Raw genomic sequence first — 18030 nt, 5'->3', positions numbered from 1 at the left:
CCCCAAAAAAAAACCCAACCAAACAATAACAACAAAACACTGTACAGATTGTTAAAAGGTTCCTACAGGTTCCTGTTAAGGTTAAGCAGATACTCTGAGATTCCTGCTACCTTTTGTTTTAAATAATATTCCCTTTGTTTGTTTGTTTATTTATTCATTTATTTATGTATTCAGTGGGTAATAAGTAGTAAATAGTACATTTTGGTTGCCTAATGAAGTCTAGTTTTGCTGCAGTTTGAGATTTTAATTGGAAATTCTGTTATTTCCATGATATTTAAATTGTGTTTCCTAGGATATAGTTTCTTTTAGTCATTTAATGCTAAAGTGACCAACTTGACAAAATGAGAAAATTGGCAGTAGAAGGAGGATGAGGGGAAATATTCTTTATGGCATAATTTTCAAAGTTTTTAGAATCTTAGGCTTATGATAGTTTGAATACTGAGCACAGCTCTTCAAGATTTTCCTTTAAGCCAGGCTAGGTGACATGTGCCTTTAATTGCAGGTACTTGAGAGTTGAGGCAGGAGGATTGCTTGATCACACGAGTTTGAGGCCATTCTGGGCAACAATAGCAAGACCCCCCTCTGGGGGTGGGGGTGAACAAAAAGATTTTCTTTTTAATATGTTGTCTTCTGCAAGTTGGTTAACTTTAGCATGCACTTAATTGTTTTCTCCTTGACAGCCTGCTGAAGAAGTCAGGGAGGAGAGAGAAGAGGTGAAGGAAATGCAGGAAGATGAAGTGGCAGCACCAAGGGAGACCAAGGAAGTGCAAACTAATGAACTGAAAGCAGAGAAGACTTCTCAGAAAGCCACCAAGAAGACCAAAACTGTCCAGTGTAAAGTGACCCTCCTAGATGGCACTGAATACAGCTGTGACCTGGAGGTGAGACAGAGAGATAATCAGCGAGCTATCTTGTTGTATGGAATGAAATACATTCTGCCCTTTTTGTGGCATGGTACAATGAGTATGTTTTTGTGTTTTGTTAAACTGTATGCCAGTATGGTGCAATTTTACATTTAAAAAAACAACACAGAAGAGGGACATTATTTCCATGACAAACAGTATATCTTTTTTTTCTGTCTTTCTCTTTTTGGGGGATGGTATAAGGGACTAGGAATTGAACCCAAGCGTGCTGAGTCATGTCTCCAGACCCTTTTATTAATTTTCAGACAGGGTCTTGCTGAGTTGCTAAGAGCCTGGCTAAGTTAATGAGGCTGGCCCTGAACTTGCAATCCTTGTACCTCAGCCTCCCAAGCCACTGGGATTATAGGCATGCACTACCATGCCTGGCTCAAACAGTATTTCTTGATCTTGAGGATAAGCTGGGATGATGTTTTGCCATTGTGCACTCACTGGTCATGTGTACTGGTTTATGTCTGTTCTGAATGGGCATTATGTGTTTTGAATAGTACCCCTGGCTGTAAAATGTTTTACTTAAGGAGAAATGATAGTTGTAGGTTGGTCTTTCAGAATAATGGAATTTTGGCAGTGAACTTTTATTTGAGAAAGAGATTTATTTGAAATCTACTTTATATTTAGTTGCATTTAGTTAAAAACACCTGATTTACAGGTAATTCATTAGTACTCATGCTAACATAGGCCAGTGTAATCATTTCAAGTACCCAGCACCTTATAATTTTATGCCTGTTAGAGAAATTGTTACTTTTTAGAACTAAATTTATGTATATATTGTATACTATAATTTAATGTTTAAGAATCTGTGTGAAGTGCTTTGGATTATCTCATCTAATATTTGTAAGAATCAATGTAAGGTATTTATTATTGTAAGAATCAATGTAAGGTTATTCCAGTGTTACAGTGGGGGATGTAAGGCTTCAAGAAAGGTGAGGGGAGGGGATTAAATAACTTGGCCAAAGTTTTGCAGCTAGTTGTTGGTGGAGCAGGTATCCAAACCTGGCATCTTGGCTGTAGAGCTCATGAACCTGACCACAGAATTGCATAGCTTTGTCTGCCACATGTGGGACTGATTTTACTCATTTAAAATATGAGCTAGTCTTTAGTTTAATATTCAGTATTAAAAACATTTCCCCCAATTTCTTGAATTCTTATTTAAGACAGGAGTTATATTTAAACAGTGAAAATATTCACTTGGTAAAGACATCTTATGTCTATTAATTGAACAAGAGTTTATCATATATTTGAAGGTGTATTATATTGTAAGGTGTGAAAGTGTGGAAATGAGTAGTTCTCAGTCCTTGCTTTGTATTAGCTATCTAGAGCTTTATTTTACTTCTCTTAGGTATGTATAATGGTTCTAATATTTCAAGTTGAAGAAAATGTAGCAAAGGAGGATTAAAAATGCCTGTAATCCCAGTTGCTCTGTAGACTAAGGCAGGAGGATTGCAAGTTCCAAGTCAGCTTTAAAACTTATCGAGGCCCTAAGTAACTGAGCAAGACCCTGTCTCTAAATAAAATATTAAGAGAGGGCTGGGGATGTAGATCAGGGGTTAAGCGCCCCTGGGTTCAATCCCCAGTACAAAGAAAAAGAAAAAGAAACATCCTTGTTCTTAGTTGGTTTGTGCTGCTGTAACAAAGTATCCTAGAATGTATAATTTATAAAAATAGACATTTATTGCTCACAATTCTGGAGGGCTGAAGTGAAAGCCAAGGGGTCTGTAGGTTTGTGTATGGTGAGGGGCTGCTTTCTACTTCTAAGATATCATCTTCATGCTGCCTCTTCACATGGTGGAAGGTGGGGTGATTGCTGTGTCCTTCCATGGAGGAAGGGAAAAAGCAGCTCACTTCAACCTCTCTTATGAGAGCACTAATACTGTTCTTGAGGATTTTATCACTTCCTAAGGACCCTGCTTACCTCTTAATCCATTACAACAGGGATTATACTTCAGTATGAATTTGGGAAGGACACATTTCTGACCATGGAAATTCTTAAAGCTTTCTTTTCTTTTTCTGCCCTTCCTAACCCTCCCCTCTTGTCCTTTCCCAAGACTTTCTCCTTTCCCAGAGAGGGAAAGAGAAGAAAGACATGCTGAATATGGCTTAGGGTAAGAAACAATAAAGAAAATATTAGAGCCAGGTGTGGTGGCACAAGTCTGTAATCCCAGCCTCAGGAGGATTGAGAGTTTAAAGTCAGCCTCAGCAACAGTGAGGCACTAAGCAACTCAGTGAGAACCTGTTTCTGGGCTGGGGATGTGGCTCAAGCGGTAGCGCGCTCGCCTGGCATGCGTGGGGCGCTGGGTTCGATCCTCAGCACCACATACAAATAAAATACAGATGTTGTGTCCACCGAAAATAAATATTAAAAAATTCTCTCTCTCTCTGAGAACCTGTTTCTAAATAAAATAGGGCTATGGCTGTGGCTCAGTGGTTGAGTACCACTGAGTTCAATCCCCAGTACCAACCAATAAACAAAACAACAACACCAACAACAAAACATAATTTATCAGTATCCTAGAAAATATTAGAATTGTTTTCTGAATTGATTCAGTTACATAGTATTTGATCAGATGTTTGTGTCTTTCCTCTCAATATTAGAATTTGGGAGTGTAGATGTTTGAGAACCAACTTGTTCCTTCTTATATGACCTTGAGTCATTTACTCAACATCCCTGGGCCTCACTTTTTTTCATCTGTAGACTATGGGACAACTCAGATTATCTAGAATATCCCTTTCATTTTTGAAGTTCTTTAAATCTATAAACTATAGGATTGACCAGTGTACTTAATGAAGTTTAATATTAATCACTATGCCTACTCCCTTCTTTCCCTACCTTTAACATGCATTTATTAAATGTCTGATTCGTTTTGGGATGGTTGAAAATAAAGCAAGTTCTTGTCTGTGCAACTAGTTCTTTTCTGTGATTCTGCTACTTCTAAGGAATCAACTTGTGTTATCCAGAGCAGATTTGAGATAGTATCCACAGTTAAAAGGAATAGCTTAGTCCTTTAATTCACCAAAAATTAAATTGACTGGGGGAAGCATAGGAGTTTACCTTTATGAATATATTAATTTACAGACAGCATCTTCTCATTTAATAGATTATTTTTTTATTTGCCATTATTAAATGCACTTTTGAGGACAATACATGATAAGTAAGCTTTGTAGTGGCTGTGTTGAGTAAACCTCTTTCAAGTACAAAGCAAAATGGAATTTGAGTAGATTTTAGTGATGCCATCCCACAGCAAATTTTATGACCAGCAGATCAATTGAATTCTAAGCAGTGACTGTATATCTGAATATATGACATAATTTATCAGTATCCTAGTAGCTGTTATAACAATGCAGAATTTTAAGTTGTATTCCCTTTTGTAATTAATTTCCTACGTACCTTACTTTCTTCTCATTTTGGTTTTTTGGTTGCTGGTTGCCTAGTATCATTAGTTTGGGTCTGCTACTCATCAGAGTGACTTTTCCTTCCTCTTCAGGAGTGGAGTCCAGAGGACAGCTATCATGTGGCTGAGTGCTTTCATATTTCCCTGTTTTTAGATTGGGTGATATGCTGATGCTGCTTATCTGCATTACCATAGCTGTATACCGGAATTCTGTGTCTGAGTATAATTTAAAGAAGTATGTTGTGGGAAATTTTAGCTATTAATTGTGAATAGTCAAGTAAGGTGATATAATCTGGGAAATAAATACTTTTATTTGGTTTGGGAGAATATATTTGTTTTCATCTATTTGTCAGTAAAGATTAATTTTCTCTCATGGCTTTTCAGATGAGGGTAGTTAGTTATTGCTTCTTTTCTTTCTGTATGTGTCTAATTTTCAGTCAGACCTAGCATGCCCACTGAAGGAGGACCTAATTATCTTTATTTAGGGCACCTACAACAGTAGAGGGAAACTATTAGAAGCATGAACTTTATAGTTTATAAGGGCCTTATGGAATACAGTGAGCTTTTGGAAGACCTCAAGTACCAGTATGAGAAGATTAAAACTGATCCATAAAGCGAAAAAAGGAGCTGGGGAGTAATGTAACAGAAGCTTTAAAGTCATTGTTTTACAAGACATAGTAAGTCAAAGTGCCATTTAGATTTGGAACATACTAAAGTGCTATCTAGCTGCAGTAATTTAAGTTGTTCTTTTTTAAATTCTCTACATTGGTTGGGGTACATACATATCAATGGTCTTTATAGATTACAGTTTTATGTGAAATAAAAGAAACCCCATTTAAACCATTTAATGTAAATGTTTCTATACTAACTGAATGCTTAGTATAATTTTTGGAGGTAGTTTTGTTTGTTGTTCTAACATTACCTTTGCTTTCCAGATTATTCTTTGTTTTCTTTTCTTTTTTTAATTTATTTTTCAGTTTTCAGTGGACACAACATCTTTATTTCATTTTATGTGGTGCTGAGGATCGAACCCAGCGCCCCGTGCATGCCAGGCGAGCGAATACCGCTTGAGCCACATCCCCAGCCCCCAGATTATTATTTCTTTATAGACATAATTAATAAGTACATATGTTTTTGTGTTGTGTGTGTGTATGTGTATATATATGTATATATATGTGTGTATATATATATATATATGTGTATATATATAATCTCTGTACATTCATTCACATCTCTTTTCTCTCCCATCCCTACTTCTTCTGTTTTGTGAAATGGGGGTCTCACTGTGTTGCTCAGACAGGCCTTCAGCTCCTGAGCCTCCTGAGTAGCTGGAACTATTGGCGTGTACCACCCACCTTGCTTTCTTCTACCTTTTTCTTTTTTGGGTACCTGGGGTTGATTAAACCTAGGAGTGGTTTTCCACTGAGCTACATTTCCAGCCCTTTATACTATTTATTAATTACTTTTTTTTAGGTGGTGGTACTGGGGATTGAATCCAGGGCCTTAGGTGTGCTAGGCAAGCTCTCTATACTGAACCTGAACTAAATTCACAGCCCTTTATTTTTTATTTTGAGACTGTGTATCACTAAATTGCTGAGGCTGGCCTTGAACTTGGAATCTTCCCACCAGTCTCCTGAGTAGTTGGAATTACCAGTGTTTGCCTGGCTTTCCCCCTACATTTTATGGCTTCCTGTTCAGTATTCTTTCTCCTATGTACCATCTGAGCCTATTCTTTCTGTTCTTGAACCTCAGGAATTAAAGAATTTCAGAAGGAGCCCAGGAACAGCACTGTTTTTAAAAACCCATTGAAAGCCTTACTTTTGAGGAAAAAAAAGTATAGGTTAATATTAAGTGGATAAAAGAATTCCACACAGATTTGCCAAATTCCCAGAAGATAGAAATAATAAATGACCATAAGTATTAGATAATTGCATTTTTAGAGAATGATTGTAGTTAGTCAAGCCGTTTCCATAGAATTTTTTTTTTAACTTGACTTTAATGTTATCTTTGGCTTGTGTAACAGTAGGTCTGTTACCAAATCATGCAATTTTGACCCAAAGCCTAATCTTGTCTTTTTGTGTATTTGTTCTAAGTCTTTGCTGTTTACATTTTGTACTAGTTTTTATCTATTGACAAATTGAATCGCAGATATTTTTGGAGAAAATTTCTTTCTGAGGATTATGAGTTTTTTTTCATATTTATTTTTTTAGTTGTAGTTGGACACAATACCTTTATTTTTATGTGGTGCTGAGGATCAAACAGCACCTCGCACATACTAGGCAAAACCCAGCCCTTGAGGATTATGTTTTTTAATGAAGTAACTTTATATTTCTGTTCTTGAATTTTTTTTTTTTTTTTGGTGGTGTTGGGGATTGAACCCAGGGCCTTGTGCATGCGAGGCAAGCACTCTACCAACTGAGCTATATTCCTAGCCCCTTAATATGTCAACTTTTATCTCTTTAGTTATTTGAATGATAAGTGACAAGCTCCTTTGGTTTCAGAGTTTGATTGTGAAGAATTTTAGGGTGTCTTTTGGGTTCTGCATGCTGGTTCTAGGGGATTCGTTATGGGACTCTTGGGATACTGCTGCTTGAACTTGTTTGTACACGCAGTGTCTTAAAACAGCAGGGATCTTTCCTTTAAGAAAGAGATATAGTAAGATTTAGTTAAATCCATGGATACTAAAAAAAAGAACATTGGCAGATCTATGTTTACTTTTCTTTTGACTCCGTGAATGTCTTGAGGAAGTTACTTCCTGTCTTTTCAACTATTCTCAGATTGCACATAAGAATGAAAATATTTGCTTCCTCTATTTCTAGGATCAAGCTTGGTTTTACTATGACTGATAAGTCTGTATATATTTCTTAGAGTTGGAAAATAATCATGAACGTTCCTAAACCTTTGAAATCATGAGTGAATGTGCATTCGGAGTTAGAGTTGCTCAGATTTTCCTCTGGCATCTAAAAGTTGTTCCCACGTGTTGATTTTGTCTGAGAATTGAGGGCATTGTTTTTGCCCACACAAGGAATGTCAGAACCATTTTTTCCCCCTAAGTTATGAATAAGGCTGTCAGAGTGTAGGCTGTCTTCTTCAGTGTTCTGGTGATAAAAGTGTTTATCAGAAAGTGGTATGTGCCAAAGTCGTCTTGCCTTCCTTGCGTCTGGTTCTGGTCTCAGAAATCCAATTTGATAGCATTGCTTTCTAGTGTGTTTTATTTATTTATTTGTTCATCTATGTCTACTTTCACTTTCCAAGGTTTGTCTTTCATATTATAATACTGACCCTTATTAGGTTTACTAAATAATTTTAAATTATCTACATGTTTGTAGAAGATATAGAAATTGTGACACACTATAAAATCCCAGAGAACAGTGTAGATTTATATGTGACTTGGGAACGGGGAATAATTCAATTGGGATACATTATATGCAACTTAAAATTCCAAGGACACAGGTCCAGATGGACTGTCTTTGCCCAACTGTCTGTCCATCTACCCTTTAGCTTTAAAAAAGGATTTAAAGAGTTAATCCTGTCCAAGTGACTTATTTTTTACTTATATGGCACAGAAGTCTTTTCCAACTGAGTGATAGAAATTTTAGTCTAGCCTGAAGAAGATAACAGAACTTGGACTTTCAACAAGTTCACATTTTAGATGGGCCCTCTGGGCTGTTAGGTATGACCTCAGGCCATTATTTGAGCTCTGATACCACTATTTTGTGTGTCTTCCTTTAGTAGTCAAATTGATCTTCTACTAAAATACATCATGAGTTGTCTGTCTTCCTCTAAAAAGTTTATGATCATATAATCTCTGTATTCTGCTTTCCCCAACCACGTAATTCTTCTCTGGCTTTCAATGTTTAACTCAAATCCAACCCTCAGAATGTTTTTTTCTTCCTCTGAACTTGTTTGTGTGCCATTGGTTTGGTAATTAATCATGTGCTCTCCTGTGAAAAGAATCTCTTGTATTGTTCATCTGCTAAAATCTTGTATTGTTTGATTTTTCTCATGTTTATATTGTTTCTTCACCTGGACTGCTGTTAGTTTCTTGACAAAAAGAACTTTTTTTTTTTTCTTCCCATAGAGCACTAACGTAGGTTTTTGCCCAAAGCACTTCTCATAAAAAGTAATTTTGATTTATTTTCTTCTACTTTCCTATACATTTATGTTTCTTGTCTCTCTTTTCTAAGATACATGACAGGATTGGCTTATTTATGTTCCTAATTTTTCTCTCCAGTTAAAAAAGAAATCACTTGTATGTATGTATATATAATCCACCCCCTCCCTCATGGTTGCTACTTCTGCCTGCCATTGCTCTGAGAATTAATTCCAAATTCTTAGAATCAGCAGGTTAACTTCTTGTAGAAATATTTCAGGATGTTAAGTAAATGAGAAAAGAAAAACCTATTACATTTATACGGAAGGTTATTAAACTTATGTGTGACAGCAGAACAGAAATGAATGTGACGTGGTCTTGCCCCTGTAGGAGTTCACAGCCTGGGGTGGAGGGGATGCAAAATTTCCAAAAGCTAAGAATTCTTTCACTTAAACTGGTATTGCCATTGGGTCACATTGCTTGCTGGTTGGGTATAGGCTGCGAAGAGGAGACCTTATTCCTTGGCCCTGTTTCAGTAATAATGTATCCTTTTCTCTTGAGCAAATTGAAGAATGATATGGTTTTCTTTCCTTTTTAGGGTGGGGTGCTTGCTAGGCAAGTGCTCTACCACTGAAGTACATCCCTAGCTCATGATATGGTTTCATTTCTAAGTAGTCATGAAATTCTACCACATGCTTTCTCTTTTCTGTCTTTCCTATTTTTGATAGTCAAAATACAGGGATTATCTTCTTAGTCCCTGCGTCAGTGGTATTTTGAAAGCACTAAACTTGACACTTGAAAGTAACTTCTGAGTAACCATCTTGACATAGACAGTATCCTTTTCTTACTGGCCCTTTTTCACACATTCTGCCAGGCATGCAGAATTTGCCACTTAACGAGTTTTTCCTCTATCCAGAGATCAATAGGAGTCCTGGAACCAGGTCTTTGAATTATTTTTCTATTTTGTAATAAAAAACTACTTTAGAGTTGAATGTTAGATATGAAAGGGAGGAGTCAATTTCAAAATAAATTGAGTAACTTTTAAATCTGCTTAGATACATTTTTCTCACCTAAAATATGTAGACATTAAAAATTTTCAGATCCTTGTCAGGGTTTATCAAATGAAGAAGTATAGTCTAATTAACTCTTAGTTGAAAACATAAAAATCTTGTCAAACCTACTAAATTCAGAATCAGTCTGTTGACAGTTACTGTTTTATTTACAGTCTCTTTTCCTCCATATTGTTGACCTCATTTATTCCCGAACAAATTAAAGATGTTAACTGGTTAACTGACAGCATTTTAATTTTGCAACTGTTCAGGAAGTTTTGCCCCATTATTCTCTTCCCTGATCTACCTCTACCATTCCCCCATCTAAACTTTCTGACATGGTGGGAGACAGGGATTTGAGAACCCTCTTCTACATGAATAGTGTTTGGTTTACCTTGCAAAAATTGGAGCTGGGTGGCCATTCTGTTCTTTTCATCCAGTAATTTGAACAATGGTGGCGGGGCACTTGCCTAGTATGTTCAAGGTTCAAACCCCGGATTCAATTTCTAGCACTGCAAAAGCAAAAGCAAACATAAACAGAATTTATCATTAATATTTACAGTATAATATACTAACATTTGAAGCCTCTAGAAATTGAATGCAATGTAACACAATAATCTATGAAAAGCACTGGATTACTCAGAGATTTTTCATGCACAGAGCCTAAATGTTGAATACATGGATTAATGATGCTTCCAATTGCTATTTTAATATTTGTTCAGTTATACTCTGGAACAATTACATTAAAAACTCTAAACTGTGTTAGAAAAATTATGATTTTTTTACTCTCATATTCTGAATGGTTAAATCTCAGGACAAAAATCTCCGTTCTACTTATCAACCATACTGTATCTCATCATTATGTGATTCATTTGTAAACATGCCATTTTAACCTATTTTGAAGGTGAGCCTGATTCCTTGCATCAGTCTAGTTAGTCCCACAGAGGAAACTTAATTTGAGTGTTATCATGACCGATTTGTTATATTCATTTATATTTTCCTCCATATGTCAGCAATTTACGTCAAGCAGAAATGCTGTAATAAGCTATCTTTTGTAGCACAGAAAGCCTGTATGAATCAAATGTCACAATTCATTTTAGGCAAATAGTTTGCAGAGAATGTGCCAGTCTCCAGAAGTTTGCTGCTTACTGTTTTTGAAATAAAATTGTTTTTTAAAGTGTTTCCACCAGATAAGTTTTCTATTTTTTTCCTTTTTTAAAAATATATTTTCATGGGAGTGATGCTCAGCAATTTTTAAAAAAAGACACTTAAAATTGAGTTCCTTTGGCTAGAAGTTTGATGCCAGCCTCTTTATTGTCTAACAATTATATTTCTCCATCTTTTCAAGAAATTATACTTCTTCACATACTTACACCCTACCTTGCTGTTCAGGGTGAAAAAATAATTGGATGAAAAGACCATAAATCTTCATTTCTAAACAATTATTTTAGTGGTTGAGGTACTAATCTCTCTTAGTCCATGGTATAATTTATTTTTTAAGATCATGGAATGTTAAGGAATTTATATTTCGCAGTATTTTACAAATTTGGTCTCAGTAGTATTTGTTTAAATATATTCTGTGAGTTCTGAAATAATTTTTATTCTTATATACTCATGCTGAGAAGGCAAAAAAAAATTTTTCCCTTGTGTATGAATTTCACTCTTTAGATAAGCTTTATATAGATTAAGATACCCACATACATAATATGTATATATGAGTTAAATTGATATATTATTTTTATAAGTGGTAATACTTTACAAAGGCAGATGGACCAAAATTATAGACTGGAGTTGGTATGCAAATCTCATCATGAGGAAGGAACTCTTGGACTTTGAAGAATGATGTATTCAGGAAAACCCAGCAATACCTAGACTATTATATTTGAAAATGACAATAGTAGAAACTTGGGGTTATAAGGAAGAGATTTAATATATTCTTGTCTGTTAAGGATAATATAATAGTACTGTAAACTTTTGTTTAGGGCAGGTCATGCTTTTCTGGGTCACTATTAACATTTTTGATCCAGGATTGCTTTACTTGGCTTGGCTTTTACCAGAAATCTTTCCATCTTGCAAAGCCAATTCATCACTGGGGCTCAAAATGAATTAAAAATTTCACTTCTTCCAAATCCTACAGAAAAGTGAATTTGCATCTATGGGAAAAGTTGGAAAGAAAGCATAAATGTGAATGCACTCACTCTTTTTTCTTTCTTTCTTTCTAATTTTTCCTTTTTTAAATTAGTGAATTAGGGCTGGGGCTGTGGCTCAGTGGTAGAACGCTTTCCTAGCCTGTGTGAGGCACTGGGTTCGATCCTCAGCACCACATAAAAATGAACAAATAAAATAAAGGCATTCTGTCCATCTACAATTACCCAAAATAAAATAAATTAGTGAATTATAGTTATATATAATAGTGGAATTCATTTTGACATATTCATAAATGCATTTAACATCATTTGCTTCATTCAGTTCCCAGTACTCCTCTTTCCATTTCCTCATCCCTCCTCTGACACTCTTGTATACTCTATTGGTCTTGTATTTTTTAAATTGGTGTATTATATATAAAATTGGAATGCATTCTGATATACTCATATATATAGCATAATTTGATCAACTTCTAAATACACAAACTCTTATCTTCTACCCTTTTGCAGTCTGCTTCCTGAAATTTTGCTGGTGCTGATTCCATTCTTAGGCATGTGTATTTAGTGTGCATGTGTACATATACAGATTCACATGCACTTTCCATCATTTTAGAATAGTTTCTATATGGAGCAGAGCTAATAGTGTTTGTTCAATCTATTTTAATTGTAAGTCTACTTTCTACTTTGTTTAGCAAAGTTTGCACAATGAGCATGTGTTATCATTAAAGTGAGCTGTCCTTCTGAATTTAGCACCTTTCAGAGTTACCATGAAGGTTTCTGGCCATCTTATATACTTTAAATTTGTTATAGTAGCTTCATTAGTGTCTGTTTTTGACATTGTTCATTGTTTCCTTGGTATATACTTTCCATAGGTTTTCATTTCCTTGTTTTGTTATTTCTTGCAGTTACCTAGATAATCTAATTTATTTAGGCTATGTATTTAATTGAGTAGAATGGAGGTCAGTCTTAGGGAATGAAGGGGGGATGAACATGCTATTTTGCTTAAAATGTTACTTTGTTTTTTCTAAGTATATTTGTCCCTGGGTGTCTGAGGGGATTGGTTCCCAGACCGCCATATATACCCAAATCTGAGCAGCCTCAAGCTGCTTATATTTGTATATAATCTATGTATGCCCTCCTGAATATTTTAAATCATCTCTAGATTACTTATACTTTGTAATACAATGTAAATGCTGTGTAAGTAGTCATTATACAGCATTGTTTAAGGAATAATGACAAGAAAAAAAAAGGGTCATGTTCATACAAATGTCACCCTCCTCTTCCCTCAAAGTGTTTTCTGTGTGCTTGGTTAACTCCATGGATATGGAGCGTCAGTGCTAAAAGGTGTCATTCATTTGTTATGCTCTTGGTTTGTCCCATTATTTATTGTGTACTGTTTGTGTTTTGTTCGTTAACCACTTCTGGACTAAGCATTGGTGAGACTGTTGAGGAATAATCTCTTCTGAGCCCTGTTTGGAGCCTGTGCAGCACAGAAGAAGGGATGCGCTTCTTTGTCTATGGTGGATTTTAGATTCAGTGTGTTTTTTTATTTTTTGGTGCCTTTCCTACTCAGCATTTTTTATTCCTAGTTCCATGAGGATATTCAATTATTCCTTTGTAGTATTATAATAAAAAGAAAACATTTTATGCTTCCTGCCTACTTTTTTTTTTCTCTTTGGAACTAAAATTCGTAGTTCCTCAAACCTGCAAGGTAAGCTGCCAAGCAATGAATGAGCAGATCATCAGTTTGAGCGAATGACTTTAATGTGTGAATGATTATTTAACACTGCTTTCTGAGACAATTTGAATTTTAAAAGAAGATGCCTATTCATTCTTAGAACCATAAATGGTAGAACTAATGAAGACAAGAGAAGTAGAAAAATTTAGAAACTTGGGAGGGGTGTAATAGAGGGCTGGAGTTTTAGCATCTTTGAGCTGGTGACACTTACCAAGTAAGGTAACCCTTTTGGGAGACATGCCTCAGGCCCATGTTCACACAAACACTTCCAAATGTTCCCGTTTCGGAATCTCCATGTTTCTTATTGATGAGCTATAGTTTTCCCCTTAAGTAGCATTAATTTATGTGTATTTTAAGTCAAGCAAGACCTTTAAGATTACCCAGCAACCCTCCTTCCCCTAAGGTGAACAAAGACTTTGTTGTTAGTTTTCTCTTTTGTTTTACTTTAGTTTCTTAGTCATCTACTAGGAATGAAAAACTTACATGAAAAAAATGTTAAGTTGAATGGAAACACTGTTGCTTCTGATAAATCAGTGTTTAAAAATTGAGATATTTGAAATTTATTTCTCAAATTGCCCAGAAGTTGCTTGTCATCATATTCAAGAATTTAGGTGGTAAGGTATAAGTTTGTGTCTTTCCATTGGATAATTTCTTTCTTAAAATAGACTCAAATGTAGTTGTCTTTAAAGTTTGGTCAGATGCATTTTAATTTAACCAGTCTGTTAATTGTGTGCGTGTGTGTGTGTGTGTGTGTGTGTGTGTGTGTGTGTTTCCCCCTTTTTCATAGTATGTTGGGATTGAACTCAGGGATGCTTTTAGCACTGAGCTACATCCTCAGCCCTTTTTATTTTAAATTTTAAGACAGGGTCTCACTTGCTTGGCCAGGTGGGCCTCAAACTTGTGATCTTTCTGCCTCAGCCTCCCAAGTTGCTGGGATTTCAGGCATGCTCCACCATATCTGGCTTATTGGTCATTTTAAAACAAAGGATTTTAAATAAAAAGTGTAACAGTTGAAATCTTCCCTCATTATCTTGGCTTTTGTATTGGAGTCTTTGAAAGATTGAAGAGTATATGCCATTAGATGTGATCTTGCCAAATGGAAAACTGAAAGATGAAGAATTTGGTGTGTGAAGGCAGATGGTGTTTTTCTGGAACTATTCTGTTTGCTGACCTAGTATCACTGTGCTTCATTGTCATAATCTTCATTAAGCTTCTTAATAATAGAGACATGACTATGATGAACATAGCTCAGTGGTAGAGCACTTGCCTAGCATGTGTGAGGCTCTGGGTTTAATCACCAATACTGCAAAAAAGGAGGGGAGGGGCACAGGATTTTTAGGACAGTGAGTCTGCTCTGTATGACACTCTGATAAGGAGTACATATCACTAAACGTTTGTTCAAACCCATAAAATAAAAGGGAACCCTAATGTTAAAGTATGGACTTTTGGGCAATGTTCTTATGTCATTGTAGGTTCTTTAAGTGTAACAGATGTACTACTCTGTGGAAGATGTTTCTAATAATGGGGGCAGGAGTTATGCATGTGTGATGGGGCAGTGGATAGTGGGAAATTCTGTACTTTCTACTTTCTATTCAAGTTTGCTGTGAACCTAAAAGTGCTCTAAAAATAGTCTAATAAAAAATTTAAAAATACAGATGCCCAGATGCTACCTTTGAAGATTCTGACCCAGTAGGTCTAGTGCTGAACTTGAGCATCTGTGTAGGCAGAGTTAAAACTGCTTTTAGAGGCTGGGACAGACTGTCTGCCAAGGCACTCCCTCGCAGAACATCTGCTCCTCAGGTCTATGGCCCATCAGCCCCTTGTTGAAAGATTACTATTGGTGGGAAGTTTTTTTCTAGTGAGGGCTTGCAGAGGGAATAAAGTAGAGACTCTACATTAAGATCATGTGTTGGGTTCATGCATTGACAGCTGTTTTCTAACTCTGCTTGGTAGCTGAATTTGTCTGGTTATGATTTGTTTTGTGCAATGACCATTATATAGTAAGGGTTTGAGAAATAGTAACTATATCTCTAAGTTATATTTTAAAACTCTTATTATATTTTTCTCAGAATCTTTCCAGTTTTCTTTGAAAATACTTAACTCGAGTCCTATACCTTGGATAAATTGCCAATATAGTTTTTATATTTTATCAGTTAACTTTGTGATTTGGAAAGTCTCCAATCACAAACGTGCCCAGCTTATATGTTCATGATGACTTCATAAATTAAAGAACTTGCTGAAACTTAAAAAGTAAACTTCAGCTAATACTTCAATAGGCAAGGACAAAACCTACAAGATTTAATGATAACATAATTTATCTTGAAATTTTGAATAAAGCAGTCCTTAGAGTCTAAGGACTTACCTCTTATTGGTAAATCAGAAGAAAGACATTGATCTCACAGTTGGGTTACAGAAACACAACTGGGTTACAAAAAAGCAGAATATGAAAGATGAATTTATTTATTCCATCACTGAAATAAACTCTAGAAGCACAAATCTACTTCGATTTTACACATAAGAAATTGCAGGCCATTGAGCAGCTATTTACTTAGAGCAAATGCAGATTTGGGAAAGGGATGCCTTCAGGATCATGTTTTATGAATGGTTGAGCAACTGACATGTATTAGAACAGATAGGATGTTTATTATTGTTCATTATTTCACTTATCCAAAGGAAATTATAATTCCCTGTGTAAAGTTTGTGTGTGGATAGTTATATTTCATGTAGGTAATGGGAGTGGGAATTGGTTCCTGGTGGAGCGACCTATACCCTTGTTCAGTAGTGTGGAGGAGATAGAAGTCCTCCAAGTGGGTAACCTCTGGTCCATTAGCTGATTCTTGTGTCCTGAAAACTGTTGAAAACCTCTGTGTTATAAGAGGTAAAGACTATAGCCACCTTAGAAATATGGGATGTCATTATATAGTTATAGATGAAAGCTTAAAAGGTTAATGTTTTATCTTTTAAAACTAACTACAGCATTTATTTTCTTTGTCTAAAAAAGACCTCTTGCGTGTCAGCTTTGTGGCTCAGTAGTAGAGAGCTTGCCTAGCTTTTCACAAGGACCTGAGTTTGATTCCCAGCACAGGAAGTTGGGGTGTGGTGGGGGGGGGCATGTCTTAGATTTCGATTTGTGGTTGGTAGTGTTTTTGTTTATTAATAATGTTGGTAGCAAGATTTCAATTGTGTAGATTTTTGAAAATTTCCACATAGCATAAAGATGAAATGCATTTTTCTGTCCTGTTTAAACTTACTTAGTTGCCTTAAAGATGAATTGTGCCTCTGTGTCTTCTAGGAGTTAATTCAAGTATGTATGATTTTATGAAAATTGAGCCTGTTTACTTCTAGCTCTGCCCAGGGTTTCCTTTAAAATAATTGCAGGGGAGGCTGTAGGATACCCTTGCAAGCCAGTCTAGTCTAGTGTTCTTTTAGTTTATTTAGTAGCAGCTTGTTAATTTTTTATTGCTAGCACCTAAAACTACATTGAATAATTTTTTCTGTTATTAATGTCAATAATACTGCAAAATTCCTCAATATTCTTCCATAATCCTTTCATTCCTGCAGAATGGAAAAGAGGAATAGAGATATTTAATGAACTGTGAGGAAAAATTTCTTATTCTTTACAGTAATTTGTAAGAAATATACATGTTTACATAAATCTCATCCATATATATAAAGTATTTCTGATGAGTGAAAATTGTTTGAAAAAGGGTTTTCAACTGTTTATGAAAAGGAAGGATACTGTATATGTGTATGTCTATGTACATTTATATAGATACATTTTTCTTTAACATATATATATTCATGTTAGTATTTTATATATAATACATATATTTATCTTTTCAGTAATTAAAAACCTTTTTTATACTTAATTCTTATTAAAATGACAAAGGAAACTTTACTGAAAAAGTGTTATTTGCTATAAATGGCTCATTTACTTCTGGAATTGTGTTCTGAACACATGTGCAAAATTGTTAGCTGGGTTTTCTTTTTTGCTGGGATCTGAATGAACCTTGGAGCAGATTTGTGTTCACAGCTCTCAGATTGTAAGGAAAAGAATCTGATAAATCATGGCATTGGACTATTTGGGACACTTTCTTTCCTCTTGTGTATTATTATTTTTTTAAAATTTCTTCCACCCACCTTAAGAATATATCAGTTGTAGTGTTTGCTCTGTGCATACCTTTCTTTCTTTGGCCTTTTATATTTGCATAGTGTAGTTTAGAGCTAGTGCAAAATGCATAGCTCTGTGACTGAAATGTATGGATTGCATTGTGCACTTCCCATCACTGGCTCCTCAGCATACAATAACTGCAGTGTGGAGGGACCTACACGGAGACAGTAATGGGTTTTTATATGGTGTGTGGCGTCCACTGCAATCTGCCTGGTAAGCAGTTGCAGAAATTCCTCCAAGTTGAGAGGTCTCCAGAAATGTCATATTTTGGCCTCAGTAATGAATGCCACAAATAACAGCACAGTCACGGGGGACTTTGCTCAGTGTCTCAGATTCTAGCCAGCCTTTCTTTAGTTGGGTCTGCTTTAGATTTTTTTTTTTTAAAGAAAATTTCCAAAAGCTAATCTTTCAGCATTTGAATCAGATATTTTAAACCCATTTAAATCATCTTGCTTTGTCTCTTTCATTTGAATGTCTCTAATGTATTAAGCAGTCTTCCCTCCACAAAAAAAAAAAAAAAAAGAAG

At 35.5% G+C, this 18030-nt stretch overlaps 1 protein-coding gene across 31 annotated transcripts in view; it reads left to right on the top strand.

Moving 5' to 3' along the window:
* The window catches only part of Epb41l2 (erythrocyte membrane protein band 4.1 like 2), a 193626-nt gene that overhangs the window by 88970 nt on the left and 86626 nt on the right, over positions 1 to 18030 (top strand). For all 31 annotated transcript variants that reach the window (XR_007345684.1, XM_048798299.1, XM_048798295.1 and 28 more), the window contains exon 3: positions 681 to 881. Coding sequence is in view for 30 of the 31 variants with exons in the window: in XM_048798299.1 (XP_048654256.1) it covers positions 681 to 881 (201 nt within the window). In the remaining variant the exon portion in view is untranslated. The remainder of the gene's footprint in view (positions 1 to 680; positions 882 to 18030) is intronic.

This window comes from Marmota marmota, unplaced genomic scaffold (genome assembly GCF_001458135.2).
Source record: "Marmota marmota marmota unplaced genomic scaffold, marMar, whole genome shotgun sequence".
Lineage (NCBI taxonomy): Eukaryota > Metazoa > Chordata > Mammalia > Rodentia > Sciuridae > Marmota > Marmota marmota.
The sequence above is the reverse complement of the archived record's forward strand: the minus strand, read 5'-3'. Positions and strand labels throughout refer to the sequence as shown.